Consider the following 24,394-nt stretch of genomic DNA (forward strand, 5'->3'; position numbering starts at 1 on the left):
TCCCCAGACCTACTCAGGCCTTTTCTGTGTCACTGTCAACCCCTACAAGTGGCTGCCAGTGTACAACCCCGAGGTGGTGACAGCCTACAGAGGCAAAAAGCGTCAGGAGGCCCCACCCCACATCTTCTCCATCTCTGACAACGCCTATCAGTTCATGCTGACTGGTGAGTCATTTCTGTGATTCATATTTTGAAGTTGTTCTTAGTTAATGATTCAAGCCTTTGACGGTGATTGTGGGAGACTCAGATGATTTGGAAATGGAAGACCAGGATGATAATGTCACGGTGCACAGCAAGGTCATGGAATGGTCATGGTTGAAATCACTCTTAGCTCCTGCTGACTCGGGGGCATACCCAATGAGACGCCCTGCCCCTACCTCCAAAAAGACCCCTCTACATGGACATACTCGTAAGACCGACTGTATTGCCGCTTAGCGAATGCAGAGTTGGAGAAATGGGTAAAGCAGTGTCCCTTCATCTGCCTTCTTTCCCAAACTCAGACTCCCCTTTCTTTCCCTAAATTTCCAGAATGACACTGGAAGTAGAGATTTAGGTAACATCGTCATGCCATTATGCCTATCATCAAGTCTGTCTGTCAACTTGCACCTGTCCTGTCCTGGCATAGACACAATAGGTAGAAGCAGGCAGTTGAGACCTGAGGATGCTTAAAAATCATCTGATGCAGAGGTGCTCATGCTCCTGTTGTTTCCGTGTTACATCCATAATCCTTCCCTTTCTGCAAACTTAATATTTTTCATTACATTTATTAAAGTTATATTAATTATGAAGGGAAAATTAATATACCTATTTCTAGTAGTTGTCTATGGTGGCTATAACAAAGTATCACAGACTGGGTGGCATAAAAAACAGAAATGTAAGCCATCCCGTCTGCCACCCAGTCTTTGTTACAACAGCCACAGCAAACTAATGGGCTCAGGCCCCAAAGTGGGTGGATTGCCTGAGCTCAGGAGTTCAAGACCAGACTGAGCAAGAGTGAGACCCCCATCTCTAAAATAACTAGAGGCAGGCACCTGTAGCCTACTCGGGGGGCTAAGGCAAGAGGATCGTTTGAGCCCAAGGGTTTGAGGTTGCTATGAGCTGTGACGCCACAGGGCACTCTACCGAGGGTGATAAAGTGAGACTCTGACTCAAAACAAAACAAAACAAAAAATAGAAATTTACCGTCCCCAGTTCTAGAGGCCGGAAGTCTTGCAATCCAGACGTTGGGGGGGCCCAGTCCCTCCGAGGGCTGAGAAGGTACCTGTCGGTTTCCTCTCTCCTCAATTCTGTGGTTTGCCAGCAGAAATCTTTGGCGTTCCTTGGTCTGCAGAGGCATCGCCTTCATCTCTACCTTTATCGTCATATGACATTTTCCCTGGGTGCATGTCTGTCTCCACTTGACTAATTACACCTTCATCTTATTTACACCACATTTTCAAATGAAGGCATATTCTGAGGCAACATTTCAGGTGACACCGTTCAATCCATGCACTATTATAAATGGACAAGCACATCACTTACCACATGCAGAAGGCAAAGGGAAAAGGAAATGGCAACCAGCCAGGGCCTGTGAATTCTAATTAGAAGCTGTGGCCTCCCACAAGCTCTGAACCTGAGACTTGCTTCCTTTGTATTAATCAAAAGGGAGATGAGACAGTGCTAGCAGGAAGTTAAAGATCTGCAAACATGAATGAATTTTGCACCGTGGGAATCACTGCTCACTTCCCAGGCTTCTTGTGTTGTACAGCCTCCATTAGAGAAATCTGTGCGAACTGTCCCAAGGAAGACTAGACATGCCGGAATCATGACACTAATTCGTAGCAAAGCCATTAACTAAGCCCATGTTTTCTAACCATCCCCAGTGTTGCCCTGTTTTTACATTCTATTTGTTGTTTATTGGTTTGTTTTGCTTCCCTCTGCATTTCTAGATCGAGACAACCAGTCCATCCTCATCACGTGAGTAACCCATGTTTGCAACACAATGATTTGGTCACCAGGGTGGTCTCTTCCATTCTCCTTTACCCCCTTTACTTTTAAATCGACAGTGGCGAGTCCGGGGCTGGGAAGACGGTGAACACCAAGCGTGTCATCCAGTACTTTGCAACAATTGCAGTCACTGGGGACAAGAAGAAGGAGACACAGCCAGGCAAAATGCAGGTGAGCAGCTGCCTGCATCCGGGGCTTGTTGGAACGAGGGTGATGGAAAGAACACTCAGCTCTCACCCTATTGTTTCAGGGAGGACTGAAGAACCTGAGGTTGTAGGAACAAATTCTAAAAGGCAGCAAGCTGATAAAATGTAAAGAGAAAGGATTTACATTTCCTTTTTGTCTGCTCTTTTCAGTGGTTTGTGAAGGGGGAAATCCACAGGGGGGCTGCAAGTAAGTCTGCTAGGTGGAGAAAGAAAGCAGGCAGGGAGACTGATCTTAGCCTTATGGAAAAAACTATGAGATAATAATTTCTCTAGCATTTTACTATGATGACTGACCATCATTACATATTTTGCATTTTTAACAGGTTCCCAGGCCGTGTTCAGGCTGCCAATCCAGGGACCACATTTAGAGAACCACTGGGTTTGATAGTAGTTTCTAAATTGCTTAGGACCAAAAGGACAAGCAGTGGTGGAGGTGAGGGTGAAAACCCTGCCTTCATAGTGGACCTCCGAATATTCATTCCCATAAGATATTTTTTGCTACTTAAAAACCTTTCCTGAGAACAACCGTTTCTATCATATCCTCTCTAGGTCACTTGTGTTGCTCACATTCTGTTTCTCCTTTAAAATACAAATGTCTGTGATATTAGATAGGTCACAAGGCATGAGGTAACAGAGGTACATAGTCCATGATTTATAATGAAATGTTGTTGGAAAGGCAATCTGAATGTCGTGACGGGGGGGGGGGGGGTAATGTTCCCGCCTGGAATCTGTCCTGAACAGAAGTCTCTTGAATGCTGAATCTGGGGTGGGACCTTGAAGACTCTTCTGGTGGGTGGGGTTGGGGCTGTGGGGACAGCACTGGCCACTGGGTAAGGCTAGTCAACAACTCTTGCTGGACCCTGCCCAGAGCACCCACGCTTTTAAGTCACCAAGGAACTACTTTAGTAAACAATCCAAAGTCCTTTCTTTCCCTCTTCTACTCTTAGGGAACCCTGGAGGATCAGATCATCCAGGCCAACCCACTGCTGGAAGCTTTTGGAAATGCCAAAACCGTGAGGAATGACAACTCCTCAAGATTTGTAAGATCTAGACCAATTTTCCACTATGCCCCAAACCACACTCTTACTGGAAATGCTAGATATGGAAAATTGTCCTGTAAACAAGAACCTGCCAGGTCTTACTCTACCCCTAAAGGATTCAGATCCATCTACCCACCTGGAGTATTTTGATACCCTTCGGAGAACCTGTTGGCTTCTTCCTGGCAGTCCTTTCCTAACTAGTTGATATCACCTCAGTTTCCTGAAGTCACTCCCCGTGATTCAAATCCCATAACTAGAGAGCAGCTCTTTTATGCTAAAATTGATCTCTCTGGGTGGAAACGTTTTAAAATAAAAGTCCATTGGACAGTGTCTATGGACTTAGCCACAGAAAACTTACTATGAGTAAGGTTACAGGTTTGACGTCTTCCAATTTAGTAGTGAAGGCAGGAGAAGAACTCAAAAACTGGCAATAGATTGATACAGAAGATGCTGCCGGTTCTGCCCCAGTTTTCAACCTTTCACTTAGGTTCACGGGCTCAACCGATGAGGTATTTACTCCACACTGGCAAACACACATCCAGCTCTCTGTTGCACTTCAGTAGAGCAAGTGCTCAGAGGTGAAGCTCTCATTTCTTCCTGTAGTTGCAAAAGTATATCAGACTGCACACATCTCAGTAGTCCCAGAATCTCAAGCTCATGTTTCATTGTCACTCTTCAAAGATAAAATGGTTATGGATGAGAAAGTAGATGCATCTGTCAAGGACTATGGCTCTGAGCCCTGACCTTGGATACACCCTTTGTACCTTTTGCATTCCCTTTTGAACATCTAAGCTCTTCTGTGTGAGAGACCTGGTGTGTTACATGGCAGAGGTGCGTTGCAAATGGCTTGACCAAGTTATGAATTGCAGTAACCTGACGCCAGCTTAAAGTGGAAGACACGCCTTTAGGCTTTCCCTACAGTCCCACTTATTCAGTTTCCTGACCACTCCTCTTGGCCCTGACTCAGAAGTCACAATCACTTTAGCTATTCTGTTATTCCTTCAACCTTTGCAGGCGAGGGGTGACTTCCATCAGCTTGCACTAAGCAGCTAAAAACACTGAAGACCCAACACCTGCAATTCCCACATCTCTCCACTGACCCTTCCCTAACTTTTCCTAGGCTTCCTTTGGAAAATATTGAGAATATTACTGAATACAGACCACATTTCAGACTCTGGGGGTAAACAAGCAAGGTGACATTTTTGTCCTCAAATTTGGTCACAGGAGTGATAGAGAACCAAGTAAGTGGGTGATATAAGAAGGGGGCACACTCACACACACGTATATTATATGTATACACACACAGTGCCCCCAAGATGTATACACATTTTAAGAAAGGAAAATGTATTAAAATTATATACTCACTATAGATCAATAACATTTGTTATCTTGTACCTGGAATCTTGTATCTCTTATAATTGTAGAAGTCAAATGTGACTTGAGTATTACAATTTTAAGACAGCTTTTTTCTTTTCTTAAAACATTTATGCATTTTTTGTACCTTCTGTATAATTTCACCTCCCCCCAAAATGTCAGACCAACAATACAACCAGGTTATCAACTCAAAGGTATTATGAGGAGTTTGAGAATCCAGGTATAATAGAGTCAGAATCCAGAAATAATAGAGTGAGATGAAAACCAAGGACGCAGTTGAGAATGAAATGGTCCCAAGAAGAAAGCTGGAGAGGGAGCCTGCAGGGATCCCCTGTGCTGGAGGAGCAGGACCAGGGCCTTGAGTGGAGCTGCCTGAGTCTCGGCTGGACCAGCTTGGGGACTCCAGGTGCTGGCACACAGGGAGGAGGGAAGTACTTGTGCTGTGGCATCACGTCCCCCTGGCACTACACTTCCCAGCCACCTGTGGTAGTCCCTACAATAGGGCAGCCACAGAGTCATATAAATCAAATAACTGAACTATTTTTCCACCTGCTATTACACAGGGGAAGTTCATTCGGATTCATTTTGGAGCCACAGGAAAGCTGGCCTCAGCAGATATCGAAACCTGTGAGTCTGGACATTCTACAAATACCTTGGTATTCAGCCACAAAGTCATCTCTCAGGAACCTGAGATCTCACATTATTTTTTGTTACCTTAGATCTCTTAGAAAAATCCAGAGTGACATTTCAGTTATCCAGTGAGAGAAGCTACCATATTTTTTACCAAATCATGTCAAACAAGAAGCCAGAACTGATTGGTAAGCTTTTGGGATAGCTTTCTCATCTGCCAAATCGGTGACAATGGAAAAACAAACAAAACCCAGGGTAAGTTGTGCATAAGATGCAAAAGGGATCTTGTGTTTCACAGACTTGCTTCTGATTTCCACCAACCCCTTCGACTTCCCCTTCGTGAGCCAAGGAGAGGTCACCGTGGCCAGCATTGATGACAGTGAGGAGCTTTTGGCAACTGATGTGAGCCTGTTATTTGTTTGTTAGCACGTAGAATTGTTGAGCTCATGAACTGAGAGACATCTTAATAAACTAATGGGACAACTGGGACCCAGGGATGATAAGTGATTAGATTCAAGATCTCAGAGATCAAGAGCTTAGAGAATTAGTACAGCCCGGCCCTCTCCCTGCTCAGCTCCACTTCTAAGGATTCCAAAATCAGAATGCAGAAGGTTCTCCAAGGCAGGCATTCAGTTCTATTCTCTAGCATTTTAATTGAACTAAACTTTGCATTTATGAGATCATTATAACATTTGTTCAAAATTTTCAAGTTACAAAATCATTTACATGGTTCTTCAAGAAAATGTATTAAATCTAAAATAAAAACATAAAGCAAGGGGGAAAGCCCACTCTGTAAGGGTCTGCTTATTTTTCTTTCTACCCAATACCTTAGGCTCACCTGAGGTCCTACTTCCTCAGGGTACCTGTGAAGCCTATGGCTTGTATCTTCAGAGGGTATCTGCAGGATTAATAATCACAATCACAATAATAATACCTAAATATATTCAGGGCTCCCTTGTGACAGGCACTGAGATAAGCGGTTTTACCTACATTATCTCATTTTAGCCTCAAAAGCACCTCTGGCAAAGGTACTACTGTTGTCCCCATTTTACAAATGTGGAAGCTGACTCTGAGAAAAGGACATAATTTCCTGAAGACATGGTTTGTAAATGACAGAGTGCTAAAACCCAGGTCTGCCTAACCCTAGAAATTGCATTTTTATTTAAAATACATTATCTCTGAGCAATCTATCTCCACCTCTGCTGGCACTACTCTCACAGAAACCGCAAGAGCTTATAGAAAGGGGTCTTGTTCATCATCCTGGGATCACGACTAGCTCCTTCACCTTCATTTGGTGACACTTCCAGGTGTCGCTGGTGGTTTTAAGGCAAATAAAAAGTGTTCATGATCAAAGAAACTTCAGTTATCGCAAGTCTAGCCACGTTAAAAGAAAAACTATAGGCAAATTCTACTTAGCAGAGTGTGTTTGAGCAAAGAACAATTCACAACTCAGACATCACTCGGAACCAGGAGGCTTCTTAGGGCTCCCCCCAGCAAGGTGGGCAGCAGCTTTTACAGACAGAGAAAGGAAGCAACATACAGAACAGCTTGATTGGTTGCAGCTCCCACATCCGCCTTATTTAAAGCATGCTGTTTTGAGGCATTTGCCTTATGTGGACATGGTCTGATCAGCTGGCAGCCTGTGATTGGCTGAGACACAGCTATTTATTACAAGAACATACACCTACTTAAATAACAGTTTGTTATGTACTAAGTTAGGTTACAGTTTGCCACATACAGGGCCACATGTTACAGAGGCCAGTCTGACCAAGTTGAATTTAACAGTCATCATATACAGTGGGTATATAAAAAATAGTGAGAAATAGTGGCCAACAGCTGGAGAGCTTAGCATTATAATCCAGGAATTCCAGGGCTGTTTGGATTTAAGACAATATGCATTATAGAATATTACATCTAGAAGGGAAGACCGTCAGAGAAAGTAATGTCATTTTTGAAATGGGAAAGTGGTAAACTTTTGCAGAGCCCTTTCTGTGTGCTAGGCATTAGGTAGGCACCATCTGTATGTCATCTCATTATGTCTCTGAATTGTTAAAACTGTCTTTTTTTTTTTTTTTGTAGAGACAGAGTCTCACTTTATGGCCCTCGGTAGAGTGCCATGGCATCACACAGCTCACAGCAACCTCCAACTCCTGGGCTTAAGTGATTCTCTTGCCTCAGCCTCCCGAGTAGCTGGGACTACAGGCGCCCGCCACAACGCCCAGCTATTTTTTTGGTTGCAATTCAGCTGGAGCCGGGTTTGAACCTGCCACCCTCGGTATATGGGGCCAGCGCCTTATCGACTGAGCCACAGGCACCGCCCCATTAAAACTGTCTTTAATATTCTTTTTTCTTTCTTAAAATGTGTATACATTGTTGAGGCACCTGTGTAATTTTAAATAAGCTTCCCCAGTTTTCACTAACTTGTGAGCACAGAAAGGGCCAGGTTAATGATTGATGCAAGGCTTCCAGCCCCCCCAGAAAGGTCCTTCTAAGGAATTCTAAGTCACCAGCGGTGTCTCACATCCTCACTGTAGGCGCTTAGGTGGCAAGTGATGCTGTTGTTACTGCCCCTGGTGGAGCTTCTCCAAGGTGATGGTTTGTGGCCTGGAAGAGAGAACATTCTCTTCCCCCAAAGATGATATGCTCCAAGAGGCTCCAGGCAGTAATGCTTTCCATCCGGTTCCTTTCAGTGTTTAGTGAAAGAGTTTTTCCCCTTTAACCTACAGCCACCGGTCCCTAGGACAAAGGGAGATGGGATATGGATTCAAGGGAAATGGTCTCTTGAAATGGGCTCTTCCTCCCCACAAGAGGGCGCCACTCCAAGAGTGAGGGCCTCCCTCTTGAGTATCACCCTGCTGATGCTGACCTGCTCCGTCTAACCTACCAGCTCACCAGACATATCCAGACATGTTTCCACAGGCTGCAAACTCTGCTGCATAATCCATATGTACACCCCACAGTAGGATTTTTTTTTTCACTTGAAACTTTTAGCAGGAGATTGGCAAAGTGATTATAAAACCAAATCAGAAACTACTGGAGGATCTGAAGTGACTCAGCCCTAGCCCCAGTCCCCAGTCTTATCACATCCTCCCTATATGACTTGGGGGCAGGTTACCTACCTGTGAGGCACCTCTGTTCTTCCCCTAGAAATTTGGAAAAATCCTAATGGAGACATAACAAGATGACGTACAGATGGTGCCTACCTAACGCCTGGCACACAGAAAGGGCTCTGAAAAAGTTTACCCTTCTCATTTGAAAAATGATGTTCCTATCTCCAATGGCCTTCCCTTCTAGATGTAATATTCTGTAATGCATATTGTCTTGAATCTGAACAGCCCTGGAATTCCTGGATTACAATGCTAAGCTCTCCAGCTGCTGGCCACTATTTCTCAGTCACTATCTGTGACATTTCCTTCTCTCAGAATCAAGTGATGGTTCCTGATAGCCTCATCCAGAAAAGAGCCCCCAAATCTGTGCACCATCTTGGAAAATATTATAATCAGCTCTTATTTTATGGAAGAAAACAGATAATTCCCATTTCCACCCTGTAATCTCCAACCACCCACAGAAACATGTTAAAAGAATGATCTTCAACCCCTAACTTACCACACCCCACCTGTCATCCATTCATTCCAGCAAATGCTGTCTCATGTACTAAACAAACAAAAGAAGTAAGGTCTTTGCCAGGAAAAAGCTGCAGATGAATCCCTGAGTCCTACTGTGATGGCTGTCCTTTTCTTTCTCCCAGAATGCCATTGACATCCTGGGCTTCAGCTCAGAGGAGAAAGTCGGCATCTACAAGCTGACGGGAGCCGTGATGCATTATGGGAACATGAAGTTCAAGCAGAAACAGCGGGAGGAGCAGGCAGAGCCAGACGGCACCGAAGGTAACCAAGTCTGGGAAGGGGGCTGGGATTTGACTGGACACCTGAGTTCATGTGTTGACTGTGTCACATGAGATAAACTGCATTTCTCTCCAGAGCTGCTCTTCCCAAACTGTATAAACCAAATTTGGGTTGCCCATGGATCATGGTATGTGCACTGGTCACTCAGTCAAAGGCTCCCAGAGTGGTGAATCTTGAAAAACAAACAGCATCACTCTCATAAATGAATAATCACCACCCACTCCATTTTTCACCATCTATGTTTACCTTTTTCTTTAAGGAAAACTTCTGTGAGAGAATACTGTTAAGAGAATTTCACTTTCTTTCTGTGTATATCCTTATTAATGCCCGGAATATACACTCCTAAAAAGGACTTTGGTAAAGTGGGGGCCAAGTTTTCCTGCTCCCATCACTTCCATATCTGACATCTGTTGAACTTGACCCCAAACCAAGATCTGGTGAATGAACTTCCTCCCTGTAACTCTCACCTGCTGGTCCCCCAAAGAGGCCTGGAAATAGAGCAGAGGGCAGTGGGAAGGGCCGAACAGCCACAGACTCACCCACTCTAGGTCCTACTTGCTGGACTTCCTGTCTCTCACAATGCATCTTACAAGTTCCCCAAATAAAAAGCTGGCAACAGGGGCCATTCTGATAGTTGTACCTTTTCACTGCAGCTTATGTTTTAAACCCTTAGGTAATAAAAGGGGACTGTAGCCATGAATTAAAAGCCAGGAAAATCTACAGGACCTTAATTAGTATTCTATAATGGCTCATCAGATTAGGTTAGGCACGCCTGGGATAATCTCCCTTCTTATTAATTCAGTAACCTCATGGTGCCAGTGATATCCCATCCTAGACACAGGCTCCTCTCACCACGCCATGAAGGAGATTACACATGCCCTGTACACCAGGGGGCGCTCACCAACAGGGGACAGACTCCAAGTGTTCCTTCACTCAGGAAACACTTTTAAGGTAATCAGGGAAGTCTTCCGCAAGGATGGGGCCCTGACTTGGACTTTGAAGAATGAGTAGGATTCTAAACAACGTGAAGGAGAGATCAGTTCAGGCAGAAGGAATTTCATGAGCAAGGGGGCAGAGGAAGCAAGGTGTTGGGAACTGAGGAACACAGAGAGGTCCACTTTTAATATAAAACAGGATGTGTACAGTGTCTTTGTGAGAGATGAGAATTAAAAAGGGATGATTTTGGCATCAGTTCAGGAAGGCCTTGAGTGCCAGTGAACCCACTGACAAGTAGCAGGGGAAATACGCGTGGACAACCTGAAATTAATCTGTCAGCAGCCAGGCTCAGGAAGAGTGAGGAAACGTCTTTTCTTTTTTTGAGATTAGTTTCACTCTGTTGCAGTGGCCTCAACCCAACTCACAGCAACCTCAAACTCCTGCTCAAATCTCAAGCAGTCCTCCCAGCCTCAGCCTCTCAAGTACCTGGGACCACAGGTGTCTACCACAACACCTAGCTAATTTTTCTATTTTTAGTAGAGATGGGGTCTCACACTTGCTCAGGCTGGAACTTGCTGGTCTGGAACTCCTGAGGTTAAGGGATCCTCACACCTCAGCCTCCCAGAGTGCTAAGATTATAGGTGTGAACCACCATGCCTGGGCAAGAGTGAGTAACCTTGAAAAAAAATGTTATTAGTCTCCTCAAGAAGGAGAGACCTATTGACACACCTCACTAGGTCGTGGCTGGGGAAGGTTCCCAGACCCTCCTTCAGCTCTAGCAGCTGTGTTCTCAGTGTTTAGGAGTAGAAAGTGGGCAGCTGTCATGGGGGCCTGAACTCCAATGATAGCAACAATGATATCAATCCAGGTATTGAAGTTACATTCGCAAGTCTTGAGAATGCCTTCACATTTGCACCAGGCATGCTTCACGACAACCCTATCACACAGGTACTGTCATAGTCACCAATTTTATAGAGGATATAATTGAAGAACAAAGAAGCAAAACCAAAATCTGAATCCAAGCTGTCTGACGTGAGAGCCCGGGCTCTTTGCCATAACTGTTGGAAACAATGGAGAGCCTCCCCTCCCCCCAAATACTTTGAGCGTGAAATGAGCAGGTCTTGGTACCTGTCTGAACACAGGCATGTGGGGAGAAGAGAGAAGGATCTATCACCCCAGGCTCTCAAGGTTAAGTGGCTAATAGGAGAATAATGGTACCATCCACCTAAAAGGCAAAGAAGGAAGAGGAAACGATTTGAGCAAAGACAAAATCACACATGTGGCCTCTGATTTTTATTAGCTTATCTCCCCAGACAGCAATGAGGTGAGGGTCCCAATCAAGGTGGAGCTGTCTCTGGGGAGTAATATTTCTCTGCCTTCTCAATGAGCTCAGTGCAGTCAACCAGGTCCATCCTTAAGTCAGTGAATGTCCATGAAAACTGTGAAACTGCCAACATTCAACTGCTATTGACCATCTGCAAATACTTGAAGGCAGGGTTAAGGTTTCATACTTCTCTCTTGGCTATTAACGCAGCACTTGGCTTAAATTTGGAAGGTGCCTAATGCATGTTGTCAGCTGTCCAAATGCTGCCTCCTTTATCCATATACCATTTTAATGTATTATCACACTCCAATAGTGCTATGATATTAATATCTTTTTATGCAATTGAAATATAAGTATCAACCAAGAAACTTACCATTGTTAAAGGTTGCACCTAGAAGGCAAATTGGAAGTTCTTGAGAACCGTAAGCCCCTGAACTACAGGACTGAAGCTTTGTTGGACAAGCCCCAGCCTGGCACACTGTAGGAAAACATGAAAACATTTAAAAAGCTAAATTATAGAAAATATTTCTAGAAGGGGCCATGGTTTGAGTGGACACTTACACTATTTTTACATGATGCCATTTCTCCTCTTCCTGCAGTGGCTGACAAAGCCGGATACCTCATGGGTCTGAATTCTGCAGAGATGCTGAAAGGCCTGTGCTGCCCGAGGGTGAAGGTTGGGAACGAATATGTCACTAAGGGGCAAAATGTCCAACAGGTAATGGGGGCACTTCCAATCCAGTTAACTGAGGTATTTTTCAATTGTATTCATCCATTATCTTACATTTCTTTCAGTTGCTGGTATCAGAAATGCCCATGAAACTGGCTTCAGCATTAAGGGGGAATTAATTTTAGTCCTTATGGTTAAATCAAGGAATGCAAATCAAAGACTGGACACCATGAAGACCTAGAACCAGGCAATAAAGAATCCTCTGAGCCCGGCAGCCTCACTCCAGCCCCCTCTCTGGGGCTCATGAGCTGTCATCTCTCTCCTCTGTTGGGCCCCTGCTACGCAGATAATCTTTCCCCACCTCTCCTGCCCATGGCCACCCCATAACTCCCTGCATCACCCTGAGTCTGAAACCAGTGTATTTTGATCCCAATTCCAGATTCTCAGGAAGGCACTCTAACCCAGCCCAGATCAAGTTCATCTCTGGTCTGATTAAGGGTAGCCAGGGGCTGGAGTCATGTGTTATAACTACAGATGTTAGAAACATGTTTTTCCAAATGAAGAGAGTTGTCAGAAAAAGAAGAATATCATGAGCTGGGGCACACACCTCAGGAAATATTTAATATTATGTTGAACTGTATGAAATGGCCAATTTATCCACAGCTTTTGACCTTCAGGATGACACCTTCTTGTTTCAACTTGATGCAGCCATAAAAACACGCATTAGAGAGTTGACTGGGTGATCTGTCTTTAAGGTGACCAATGCGGTGGGTGCTCTGGCCAAAGCCATCTATGAGAAGATGTTCCTGTGGATGGTCACCCGCATCAACCAGCAGCTGGACACCAAGCAGCCCAGGCAATACTTCATCGGGGTCTTGGACATTGCTGGCTTTGAGATCTTTGATGTGAGTTGTTTGGTTAAACAACTGGCAGGAAAAGATCTTTGCTGACTCACCAATGTAGTTTCCAAACTCACTCAAACTCTTTTGTATCTGAAACACCCAGTTCAACAGCCTGGAGCAGCTGTGCATCAACTTCACCAACGAGAAACTGCAACAGTTTTTCAACCACCACATGTTCGTGCTGGAGCAGGAGGAGTACAAGAAGGAAGGCATTGAGTGGGAGTTCATCGACTTCGGCATGGACCTGGCCGCCTGCATCGAGCTCATCGAGAAGGTAGAGGAATGCTGCTCCCCAGTGGCAGGTTGGGACCCTTGCCGGTGGCTCTGACAATTCTATGCTAATATATTGGTGCTCCTAACGCTTTGCCCCCAGGCTGTAAGCCTTCACAAAGGTAACTGCATCCCCTTGTGCTCCAAGGGTGAGTGCCCAAAATCTGTTCTAACACCTAAAGATATGCATGAGCAGTTAAAATCCAAGGGCTCAATTATCCCCCAAAATGTGAGTGGAACCCCTGCAAAGGCTGAGGAATTTCTCACCTAGTCAACCTGCCCAAAGATCCAAGGAGAAGGGATCATGGAACAATCCGGTTCTTGGAAGGATGTTACTATGAAAACAGGAGATAACATTAACTTCTTAGAAAGGAATTCCCATAACCTTTTGAGCACAGTTCATTGCAGAATAAATATATCTGCTTATGGTGGCTACTGAAAAATCCACACATTATTGTTAAGAAATATTCATATTGCTTTATGACTGTGTATGTAACTTTACCTTTTTGCTAAATCTAGTGCTAAAAGTGAGCTGTATTTATGTACACATAATTTTATTCCATGCTCTTATGCTCAAAACGGGTTAATTAAGCACATATTATATGTCTAGCACTGTTCTATCATCTACCGAAAAGAACAAGAGCCTTGTTCTCACAGAGTTTCATTTCAGTGTTTCTAGTACCCAAGTGAGAGTCCCGCCTAAATTCTTTATTGGCTTTTCCCAAAGAGAGAGTTTGGGGTAAGTACTATGAGGTGTAGAAGCAGCGTCTCTGTTGTCCTCTCTCCAGCCTATGGGCATCTTCTCCATCCTGGAGGAGGAGTGCATGTTCCCCAAGGCCACAGACACCTCCTTCAAGAACAAGCTGTACGACCAGCATCTTGGCAAGTCCAATAACTTCCAGAAGCCCAAGCCTGCCAAAGGCAAGGCCGAGGCCCACTTCTCGCTGGTGCACTACGCTGGCACCGTGGACTACAACATCACTGGCTGGCTGGACAAGAACAAGGACCCCCTGAATGAGACCGTGGTCGGGCTGTACCAGAAGTCTTCCCTGAAGCTGCTCTCCTTCCTCTTTTCCAACTATACTGGTACAGAAACAGGTACAATTTTATCATTTTTTCCTCTTGCAATTTTCTGTGCAAGTTTCTGTGTAATTACTCATATCCCAGAGATGCTCGTGAAGAGCCAGTTGTTGAACACAAGCTCCAGGTTGAACTTGACACATTTGTGTCTCTTCGATCTCCATTTTTCTTTATCCCTTAAGAGATGTGGTGGTAAACAGAACCTCTCAGAGGACAACACAGCCAACATCACATTGTCACAGTTTTTTATTGTGATATAATTCACATATGGTAAAATCCGTCCTTTAAAAAATGTAGTGGTTTTCGGTATAGTCACAATGTTGTGCAGTTATCACCACCGTCTAATTCAAGAACATTTTTATCACCCCTATAACCCACCAGTCACCCTCCCCCCAGTCCCGCCCCTTCCCTCTGACAACCACCCGTCCCCGTCCTTTCTGTCTCTAGGGCTTTGCCTATTCTGGACATTTCATATAAAGTGGATTGTACACTATATGGTCTTGTGAGTCTGGTTCTCTTACTCACGCCAATGTTTTCAAGCTCTGTCCATGTTGCAGCGCGTATCAGAACTTCATTCTTTCTGTAGACCGACAACATGCTGTGGTCTGAATAAGTCACGTTTTTTTAACCAGTTATCAGTTGATGAGCATTTGGACTGTCTCCATTTTCTGGCTCTTGTGAATAGGACCATTACTTTTTATACATAAACCTGTGTATACAGGTTTCTGGGTGGACATACAGAACTCTGGAAATTCTCTTGGTTACCTACAGTACCTAGGAGTGGAATTATTAGGTCATATGAAAATTACGTTTAATTTTCTGAGGGACTACTTAACTCTTCAAAAGTGGCCAAACAAGCCAGTATCACTCTGTACGGTTACCAATGTGCACATTTTTTTTTTGAATAGTTGTCAAATTGAGTTTTTAAATGATGTGCTATTTTAAATGCATCCATTTAATACATTAATGCTTTTCATTTGAAAATAGATACAATATAATCACTTGTTCGGTAATTAGATATTTTTTTAAAATAATTTTTAAAAAGGCGAATAATTATAATAATTTTTAAAATTATTTTTAAAATAATTTTAAATTATTTTTTAAAAATTTAAATTATTTTAAAAAAATAAAAAGTTTTATTAAAAAGTCTTAATACCTTGTGTATTCTGGGCAGAGGAACACAGTACATGGGCACAAGGGTCAACTTAGATGAAGAAAAACATCTTCTTTAAATCTGATCAGAATGTCTTTATAACTGTACCCCATAACCTCACTTAGAGATAAGACCAAGATGTTAACATTACAGACGTACGTGGGTACAAATCTGGGGAGGCTTTCCTCCCCCTCTCCTCTTCTAACCCAAACACACATTCTGCTCACCCCTGAGAACATGCAGGGTGAGGGGAGAGTGGGAAAGTGAGACATGGCATTGTCCCCCAGGCTGAGGTCTTGATTAGGTATTGGAGGCTAAGTCTGAAATTGAGCCATTAAAGAAAAGCAGAGCAAGTATAGTCCCAGGAAGGGAAGAGAGGAGAGAGAGGGGAAAGGGAAGGAGAAGGGCAGTTGGTGGGAATCTCACCTGCTGTGCACAACTTGGGGGTGTTCAGCACGCCCCCTGGGTGAAGGGCTCAACTACAACCTGAACTTCGCCTTAGAAATGAAAACAACGTAACCTCAACATTTGTAGCCTCACATCAATCTGAAATTTAAAAAGAAGGAAAAGTAGACCAAATATCACTGCCTCCAGATTAAGAGGGCAAATTGGGTTGTTTCTTTTAGAAAAGAAAAAAAATCAACTTGTGAAATAGTCTTGAGACAATACAATTTTCTAACTTTCGGTTACTTCCCCATTAAAGGAACAATCAGGGACTCAAGAATAAAAGGACATGAACTCACGAAAGAAATCACAGTTATTAAGAGGAAGGTCTCAGTCCTACCAATGGTTCAGCTTGATTTCAGGTCCGGTTTCTAAAGGAGAAGACTCTCCTTTCCTACTGAGAGTCTAAGTCACACTCCCGCCCACATCCCACCACTTCCCCTTCCTGTAGTAATGCTGGTGAGGTCCCCAGAGCTGGGGCGCTTGGAGGCGTGTTAAAAACACCATCAAACCAAACCTCAGGGGCCTTACCTCAAATGGAAACCAGAGCTCCCCCTGCAGGGCTTGGAAGCAGTCGTGTGGGACGCCCACGCTGCGTCCCCCGGGCTGCGTCTGACGCGCGTCTGTCTCTGTGTCTGTCTCCAGGTGACAGTGGGGGAAGCAGGAAGGGCGGCAAGAAGAAGGGCTCCTCCTTCCAGACCGTGTCTGCTGTGTTCCGGGTGTGTGTCCCAGCCGCTCCTGCATTCAGCTTTTTTTTCCTCTGTGCAGTGGCATTTGCTCAATGTGTTTGTTTCGGTTTGTGTCCCAGGAAAATTTAAACAAGCTGATGACCAACCTGAGAAGCACGCACCCTCACTTTGTGCGCTGTCTGATTCCCAACGAGACCAAGACTCCTGGTGAGCACCAATCCAATCTTGCCAGTGATTCCAACAGGATGTCCTGAGATGATGCAAACTTCTGTGGGTGTGCACGTGGGAAGGGTCACTGTGTCTATCACTTCTTACTCTCGTCTAGAAATAGGCTTGCCAGATATAGCAAATACAAATACCAGCTGTACCCAACACAAAGATATGATACGTGTTTGAGGTGATGAGTGTCCCAATTACTCAGGCATGATCAAAATATCACTTGTACCCCCAAATACATACAACTCTTGCTTCTCTACAAATTAAAAATAAGAAAAAAAAGATGCCATGTTAAGTTCCACATATAGATAAACACTGAAAATTTTCTTTTTTTCTTTTCTTTCTTTCTTTTTTTTTTTTAGAGACAGGGTCTCACTTTACTGCCCTCGGTAGAGTGCTATACCTTCACAGCTCACAGCAACCTCCAACTCCTGGGCTTAGGCGATTCTCTTGCCTCAGCCTCCCAAGTAGCTGGGACGACAGGCGCCTGCCACAATGCCCGGCTATTTATTTGTTGCAGTTTGGTCGGGGCCAGGTTCAAACCTGCCACCCTCGGTATATGGGGCTGGCACCCTACCCACTGAGCCATAAGGGCCACCCTGAAAATTTTCTTAGTATTAAGTATGATCCATGCAGTATCTGGGATTTAATTACATTAATAAAGTATCCGTTATTTATCTAACATTCAAATTCAACTGAATATCCCATATTTTATCTGCCCCCCCACAGTGAAATCATACCCCAATATTGTGTATATGTACGTAGACATATCAGCTCCACTGCCTTCGTGAGACTCTCAAAGACTCTGCTGGCCCTCTTTACCCCAAAGAGGCACTTTAGGGGTAAAACAACACCAATAGCAACTGCCTTTTTGAGTCCATACTGAATATAGGTCACTTTTTAAAATTATAATTTTTGCAACAATTCTCTGCAAGATACGTTCAATGGTCTCCACTGTACAGATGAGAAAACTGAGGCTCAGAGACCATATATAGAGCACCAGGCAGTCGAGGAGACCTTTAACTGTCACCTGATCCTGACATGAAGATATTCTTGGAGTATAGCTGTTTTTCAGGGTCATTTGTCACAAAGAGGAACATAAACTGTCCCATAGAGCTGGGCCTCCCAGCTCGTGATTACGCATCCTGCCTCTGCAACTTTACACGTGAACAGAGGTGTGGGTTGTCAAGGAAACAAATCCCAGCTCCACCTGTTACTCACCTAAACCAAGCACTGGAGCTCTTCCTGCATTAGCTTTCTTATCTAAAAAATGTATAAAAAATGTATTATTTACTTCCTTAATATGTTCCTATAAAACGGTTGCTCATTTTCTGAATAAAAAGTCACGTACCCCACCTTGGCTGGTGGTTATGAGGATTAAATGAGCACTTTCAAGTAAAGCATTTAAAACAGGGCTGGGCACATGTGGACACCCAGCAGATGTTGGATGTCAGTTGTTGTTGTTATTATTATTACTTGGAACCAGAAACTTTAACTTCCGAATAACCCAGTCTCTTATAAGTTAGTGGGATCACATCTTCCATGGAAGTTGAATTCAAACATGTGGAAGTTGGGTTCAAACATTTAAAGTCATTTTTGATACGTGTGGTTTGGGGCATGCTGTACCTCCTCCGGGTGAGCCAGCTTCTCCTCCAGGTTTGGAACAGAGTAGCTTCTTTGGCTAAGCATCTAATGAAATTATTGGCAATTGTTGGCTTGTATGTAGTTGTAGGAAAAAATCAGTTATCATTGTTGTTCTCACTGAACACGTTTGCACGAATCTATATGCATGTGGCCTGACTCCTGTTTAAGCAAAAGATCTGCAATTATCAGAGGGAGGGAGAATGGATGACGCCTTCCTAGGTTCCAGTGGTGCCCCTAGAAGCCCACTGGTTGGTCATCCACTGGTTTATTTTTCTTTTTTTTTTTTTTTTTTTGTAGAGACAGAGTCTCACTGTACCGCCCTCGGGTAGAGTGCCGTGGCGTCACACGGCTCACAGCAACCTCTTAACTCTTGGGCTTACGCGATTCTCCTGCCTCAGCCTCCCGAGCAGCTGGGACTACAGGCGCCCGCCACAACGCCCGGCTATTTTTTGTTACAGTTTGGCCGGGGCTGGGTTTGAACCCACCACCCTCGGCATATGGGGCCAGCGCCCTACTCACTGAGCCACAGGCGCCGCCCTGGTTTATTTTTCTTTTGGAAGGTAAATCAAGGTGAAATTTCTGTCCTTTTCTTTTTCTTTGGCTTCTCCTTTGCTCTAGCACCTACCTCTCTGTTTTCATTCCCATTTCTGGGAATTTATCATTCCAGTGACACACAAGTCCTGGTGACACCTAAGCAAGGTGTGACCTCTTCATTTTCTAGAAGACTAGAGACTGTGGATGCTTCAGTGCCTCCCCCCACGGCACCCAGAGCAGGCTCTGGAAGTCAAAGTCCTCAGTCAAACCTCCAACCCCTTCCCTGCCCTCAGGTGCCAGCAGTGCTGACTCATGCTCTGCCCGTCTCTAAGTCTTTCTGAGCACAGGGTCTCTGCTTGGCTGCTGCGGTGGGAGCCCCTGTTCTGCCACTCTTCTCTTGTGGCAAGCCTGGGTACTGCTGAATGTGTGCTGCGGGCTGTCCAAAGGCTCACTCACTGCTGTTTTGAATTGTAGGTTTTATTATTCTTTGGTCTTGGTGAGGCCAACAAACCAGGTTACAACTGCTACCCTGTTTCCCCAAAAATAAGACATCCTCCGAAAATAAGACCTACTTACAGGAAAGATAAGACGTCCCCTGAAAATAAGACCTAGTGCATCTTTGGGAGCACACTTTAAATTAAGACACTGTCTTATTTTCGGGGAAACAGGGTATTGAAAAGATAGTCACACGTGGTGGTCCCGTAGCTCAGTGGGTGGGGCACCAACCACATACACCCAGGGTGGGAGGTTCCAACCTGGCCCGGGCCTACTAAACAATGACAATTGCAACAAAAAAATAGCTGGGTGTTGTGGTGGGCACCTATACTCCCAGCTACTCAGGAGGCTGAGGAGGCTGAGGCAAGAGAATCGCTTAAGCCCAAGAGTTAGAGGTTGCTGTGAGCTGTGATGTCACAGCACTCTACTGAGGGCAACATAGTGAGACTCTGTCTCAAAAAAGTAAAAAAGATAGTCACTTGTAATGCCCAAGAGGATGGCACTTGCCACATAGGGCCATGTTGGGAAGCAGAAAGGCTGGCCCAGGGGGTCAGCAGAGCTCAGGAGATTACAGGTCACAGGCTTCATTGGAAAGGAACAGGTGGGAGTGGGGGGTGCCGGCCAAGCAGGTGCAGGAGAAGCAAGTTTGAATAGTTTTGGCACCTTCAGGAGTATCCTGAGTTGTCTGATATTGGCCCAGAATGTAAGAGTCTGTAAGAGCTGATAAACGTAGAGGTGCAGGTGGGCTAAGTGAGAGCTTTGGGGCAGTTGTTTGCACAGGAAAGGCATGCTCGCAGGGGAGTCTTTGCTGTCTCTTAGAATTGGCTATTCCTGGGAGAGGCAGCCTCTCCTGGTCAGCAAGTCCCTAAGATGTCAAAGCCCTATAATATATACAGCTGTCCATGAAGACTCAGATGGCTGGAAAGGGTGTGGATGGAAGTGATCGACCAGGGGAGGAAAAAAGCAAAAAGTCCTTCAGTGGTTATGGCCTGAGAAGGAAGTCCAGGGAACTTTCTAGAAGTTTTGCACATTGGTACAAAGGCAAAGGAGGACAATTTGCATGGAGAACATGACAGCCTGGGTTGGGAAAAGGACATTGAGTGACCCTAAGAGAACTCAACACAGAATTCTTTTCATTTTTTTTTTTTTTTTTTTTTTTGCGTCAATCTCACTCTGTTACCCTGGATAAAGTGCCATGACATTATCATAGCTCACAGCAACCTCAAACTCTTGGGCTCAAGTGGTCCTCTTACCTCAGCCTCCAGAGTAGCTGAGGCACCATCGTGATGCCCAACTAGCTTTTTTATTTTTAGTAGAGATGGAGTCTTGCTCTTGCTCAGGCTGGTCTGGAACTCCTCAGCCTCCCAGAGGTCTAGGAATACAGGCATTAGCCACCATGCCCTGCCTCACACCAGAATTCTGAGTCTGCACAACTAGAGGGCCTGGGAGGGAAGAAAGTCCTGACTTAGCTCTGCTACCGCCTTGCAAAGCCCCCCACGTCTCTGGGCCCCAGGCCCCCTGGAGCCCTGACATCTTGTGGGGTGTGCAGCTTGGCAAGCAGTGTAGCAGTTCTGTTTCCCCCATCGTGAAATGATGGTCTTTATTTCTCTGGCTCTAAAAAGTTAATTGTCCTATAATTATGCCTTTTCTTCTTGTTCCCGGCTCTTTTGGAGATGGAGGCCTCAGCCCAGTCTTTAACCAGGCCTGGCCTCACCAAACCACAACAGGAACACATACCTACTGGGCTCCTGGCTCTGTGTCAGGGGCTATTTTAATGTCTTTACTCATCTTAACTTTAACTTACTCAAATCCTCATAACAGCCCTAAGAAGGCTGAATCTCCCTTATCTGAAATGATTGGGATCAGAAATGTTTTGAATTTTTTTTTTTGGGGGGGGTTTTTGGCCGGGGCTGGGTTTGAACCCGCCACCTCCGGCATATGGGACTGGCACTCTATCCCTTGAGCCACAGGTGCCACCCGAATTTTTTTTTTTTTTTTTGTAGAGACAGAGTCTCACTACTTTATGGCCCTCGGTAGAGTGCCTTGGCATCAAACAGCTCACAGCAACCTCCAACTCCTGGGCTTAAGTGATCCTCCTGCCTCAGCCTCCCGAGTAGCTGGGACTACAGGCGCCCGCCACAACGCCCGGCTATTTTTTTTTTGGTTTGCAGTTTGGCCGGGGCCGGGTTTGAACCCGCCACCCTCGGTATATGGGTCGGTGCCTTACCGACTGAGCCACAGGGAATTTTAAATTTCTTTGGATTTTAGAATATTGGCATATACTTAGTATCTTAGGGGTGAGACTCACATCTAAATAGAAAATTCACTTATGTTTCATACACCCCTTATAACCATCATCTGAAAGTAATTTTGTACGATATTTTTTTCTTTTAGACAGAGTCTCACTACGTTGCCCTTGGTAGATTGCCATGGCATCACAGCTCACAGCAACCTCAAACTCTTGGGGTTAAGTGATTTTCTTGCCTTAGCCTCCCAAGCAAGTGGGACTATAGGCGCCCGCCATGATGCTCGGCTATTTTTTTGTTGCATTGTCTTTGTTGTTTAGCTGGCCCTGGCCAGCTTTGAACCTGCCAGCCTGAGTGTATACAGTGGGCACCCTAGCCACTAAGCCCCAGGCACCAAGCCAGTATTTTTAATAATATTGCTTATGAAACAAGTTTAGATTACGTTTTGACCATGACCCATCACATGAGATTTTTCATCATGACCCATCATATGGGATTTTTTGCTGATTGGCACTTTGGCACTCAAAAAGTTTCAGATTTTGAATTTTCCGATTGGAGATGCTCAACCTGTACTAATATCCTATTTTACAAATAAAAAAATAGAAGCAGAGAACGTCTAAGTTCACACAGCCTGCAAACAGCAGAGCTGGGATTTGAACCACTCAGAATCATCAGCTGAGAAATGACAGGAGTCAAACGAGATAACGTCTAAGCTTCTCTCTCTGTTGGCAGTTCTCCTAATTTCTGATACATTTTCTTCTTGGTCTTAACCACTTTTTCTCTAGAAAATCACTGCCTGATAGAACGTTCAGGAACGAAGGAAATACTCTGTATGTGCACCCTTCGACATGGCAGCCGCTGGCTATGTGAAATGTGGCTAATGCAACTAAGAACGTGAATTTTTAACTTCAATACCCAACTCCAATTTTTAATTTAAGCAGCCACATGTGGCTGATTAGTACTGCATCAGACAGTGTAGGGCTAGCAAAGTCTTAAAGAGTGTGTCGTGGTATAGCGATCGTTTATCACAACAACCAGGGAAGCTTCGTGAGCATTCTAGAAGTTTCCAAAAAGTTAAGTTAAAGCCAGATGTTGCTGTACCTCCTTCCCCAGCAACTGAGAGAGATCTACAAGGAGATGCCATCACGTGGCCATAATGCCTCCCCTCACAGCCCTGAGATGGAACTGTCTTTCTCAGTCCCAGTTTGATGTGTGCCTGACCATCAGGAGTGCCGGCTTACCTCCCCAAGAGCGCTCCTCCCCCCCGCCCCTCCCCTTCAACCAGGCTGTCGTCCTCCTCCAACTCCCAGAGAGGGTGGTGAGCAGCGAGCAGATGGCTCCCACCCAGCATTCGCCCTCTTCGTCTTTACCACAGCACTCCTTTCTCTACCTGGCTCCTTTTCTCCCACTAACGGACAGCAGATTTTGCATCCCCATCTTTGAGAAGGGGCAGGAAGGCATTTCAGGCCATCTCATGGGGAGCACAAGGGGCACCCCACACTCATTTGGCCTCCCCTGCAGGCTAGCTACAGAGTCGGGGCCACAGACAGGGTAAGAGCAGTATTTGGGCTTTTATACCATGGTTACAAGGTGATAACATCTCACCCGGAAGCTGAGATTTTTTTCTACTGTGAGACAGGTAGGCAGGCCCAGCCTCTGGGACCCCTCCACCTTGGAGCTGGGACTGACGCCTCCCACTGAGGTCTGGGAGTATTGGAGAGTCTCATGGTGCCTGGGACCATCAAAGGCAAATGATGAAAACGCCATAGGCACAGGGGCGGGACATTGTTTTTCCAGGTGTCATGGATCACTACTTGGTCATACACCAGCTGCGCTGTAATGGGGTCCTCGAGGGCATCCGGATTTGCAGGAAAGGCTTCCCCAGCCGGATCCTCTATGCTGACTTCAAACAGCGGTACGTTCTCTCTCTTGTCTGCACTTCTCTCCTGCGAGGGCATCAAACGCACTTCTTGGGCTAGGTGTCTGGTGAGCTCACAAGCCTCCCGGGGCTTCTGTGGACCTCATCTTTTGCTGAGAGGACAATCTTGTGCCCACATTGAGTGCTGGGCCAGTCCCAAGTGTTTCCAAGGATGAGGTCCTGACTCTAGGATCAGATGTCTCAAACTTTGTACTATGGACATTTGGGGCAACCTCATCCTTTATTGTGAGGGCTGTCCTGTGCATTGTAGGATTTTAGCAACATCTCTGGCCTCTGCCCAGAGACTTGGGTAGCAAACCACACCCCTCTGTGCCAAGCTGTGACAATCAACACGGTTTCTAAACACTGTTGACTCACCCCCAGTTGAGACAGGCAGATCTAAAGCAACTCTGTCCTCCCAGCCATCATTTGGGCCCACAAGTCCAGGCCTTGTCCAGGGAAAAGGGGAGGAGAGGACCCTCCAGAGGTAGGAGACCTGAGGTCTGAGGTCTGAGGTCACAGTTGATTTCAAGGTTCTCTTAAGCTGAATAAGAACCATTTCCTCTAGGGGGGAGGTGGGCGGAGGGAGGGTGATTGGCAGGATTACACCTGCAGGGCATCTTACATGGGTATATGTGAAACTTGGTAAATGTAGAATGTAAATGTCTTAACACAATAACTAAGAAAATGCCAGGAAGGCTATGTTAACCAGTGTGATGAAAATGTGTCAAAC

The 24,394-nt window shown here is 45.2% G+C and overlaps 1 protein-coding gene across 2 annotated transcripts in view; it reads left to right on the plus strand.

Moving 5' to 3' along the window:
- The window catches only part of LOC128570448 (myosin-13), a 69,649-nt gene that overhangs the window by 12,275 nt on the left and 32,980 nt on the right, over positions 1–24,394 (plus strand). For both annotated transcript variants that reach the window (XM_053569603.1, XM_053569602.1), the window contains exons 5-19: positions 8–164; positions 1,928–1,955; positions 2,045–2,156; positions 3,139–3,231; positions 5,169–5,232; positions 5,325–5,423; positions 5,534–5,637; positions 8,984–9,122; positions 12,000–12,118; positions 12,826–12,975; positions 13,076–13,246; positions 14,031–14,340; positions 16,565–16,638; positions 16,728–16,815; positions 23,541–23,658. In XM_053569603.1, the coding sequence (XP_053425578.1) occupies positions 8–164; positions 1,928–1,955; positions 2,045–2,156; positions 3,139–3,231; positions 5,169–5,232; positions 5,325–5,423; positions 5,534–5,637; positions 8,984–9,122; positions 12,000–12,118; positions 12,826–12,975; positions 13,076–13,246; positions 14,031–14,340; positions 16,565–16,638; positions 16,728–16,815; positions 23,541–23,658 (1,826 nt within the window). The remainder of the gene's footprint in view (positions 1–7; positions 165–1,927; positions 1,956–2,044; positions 2,157–3,138; positions 3,232–5,168; positions 5,233–5,324; positions 5,424–5,533; positions 5,638–8,983; positions 9,123–11,999; positions 12,119–12,825; positions 12,976–13,075; positions 13,247–14,030; positions 14,341–16,564; positions 16,639–16,727; positions 16,816–23,540; positions 23,659–24,394) is intronic.

This window comes from Nycticebus coucang, chromosome 18, assembly GCF_027406575.1.
Source record: "Nycticebus coucang isolate mNycCou1 chromosome 18, mNycCou1.pri, whole genome shotgun sequence".
In the NCBI taxonomy this organism is placed as follows: domain Eukaryota; kingdom Metazoa; phylum Chordata; class Mammalia; order Primates; family Lorisidae; genus Nycticebus; species Nycticebus coucang.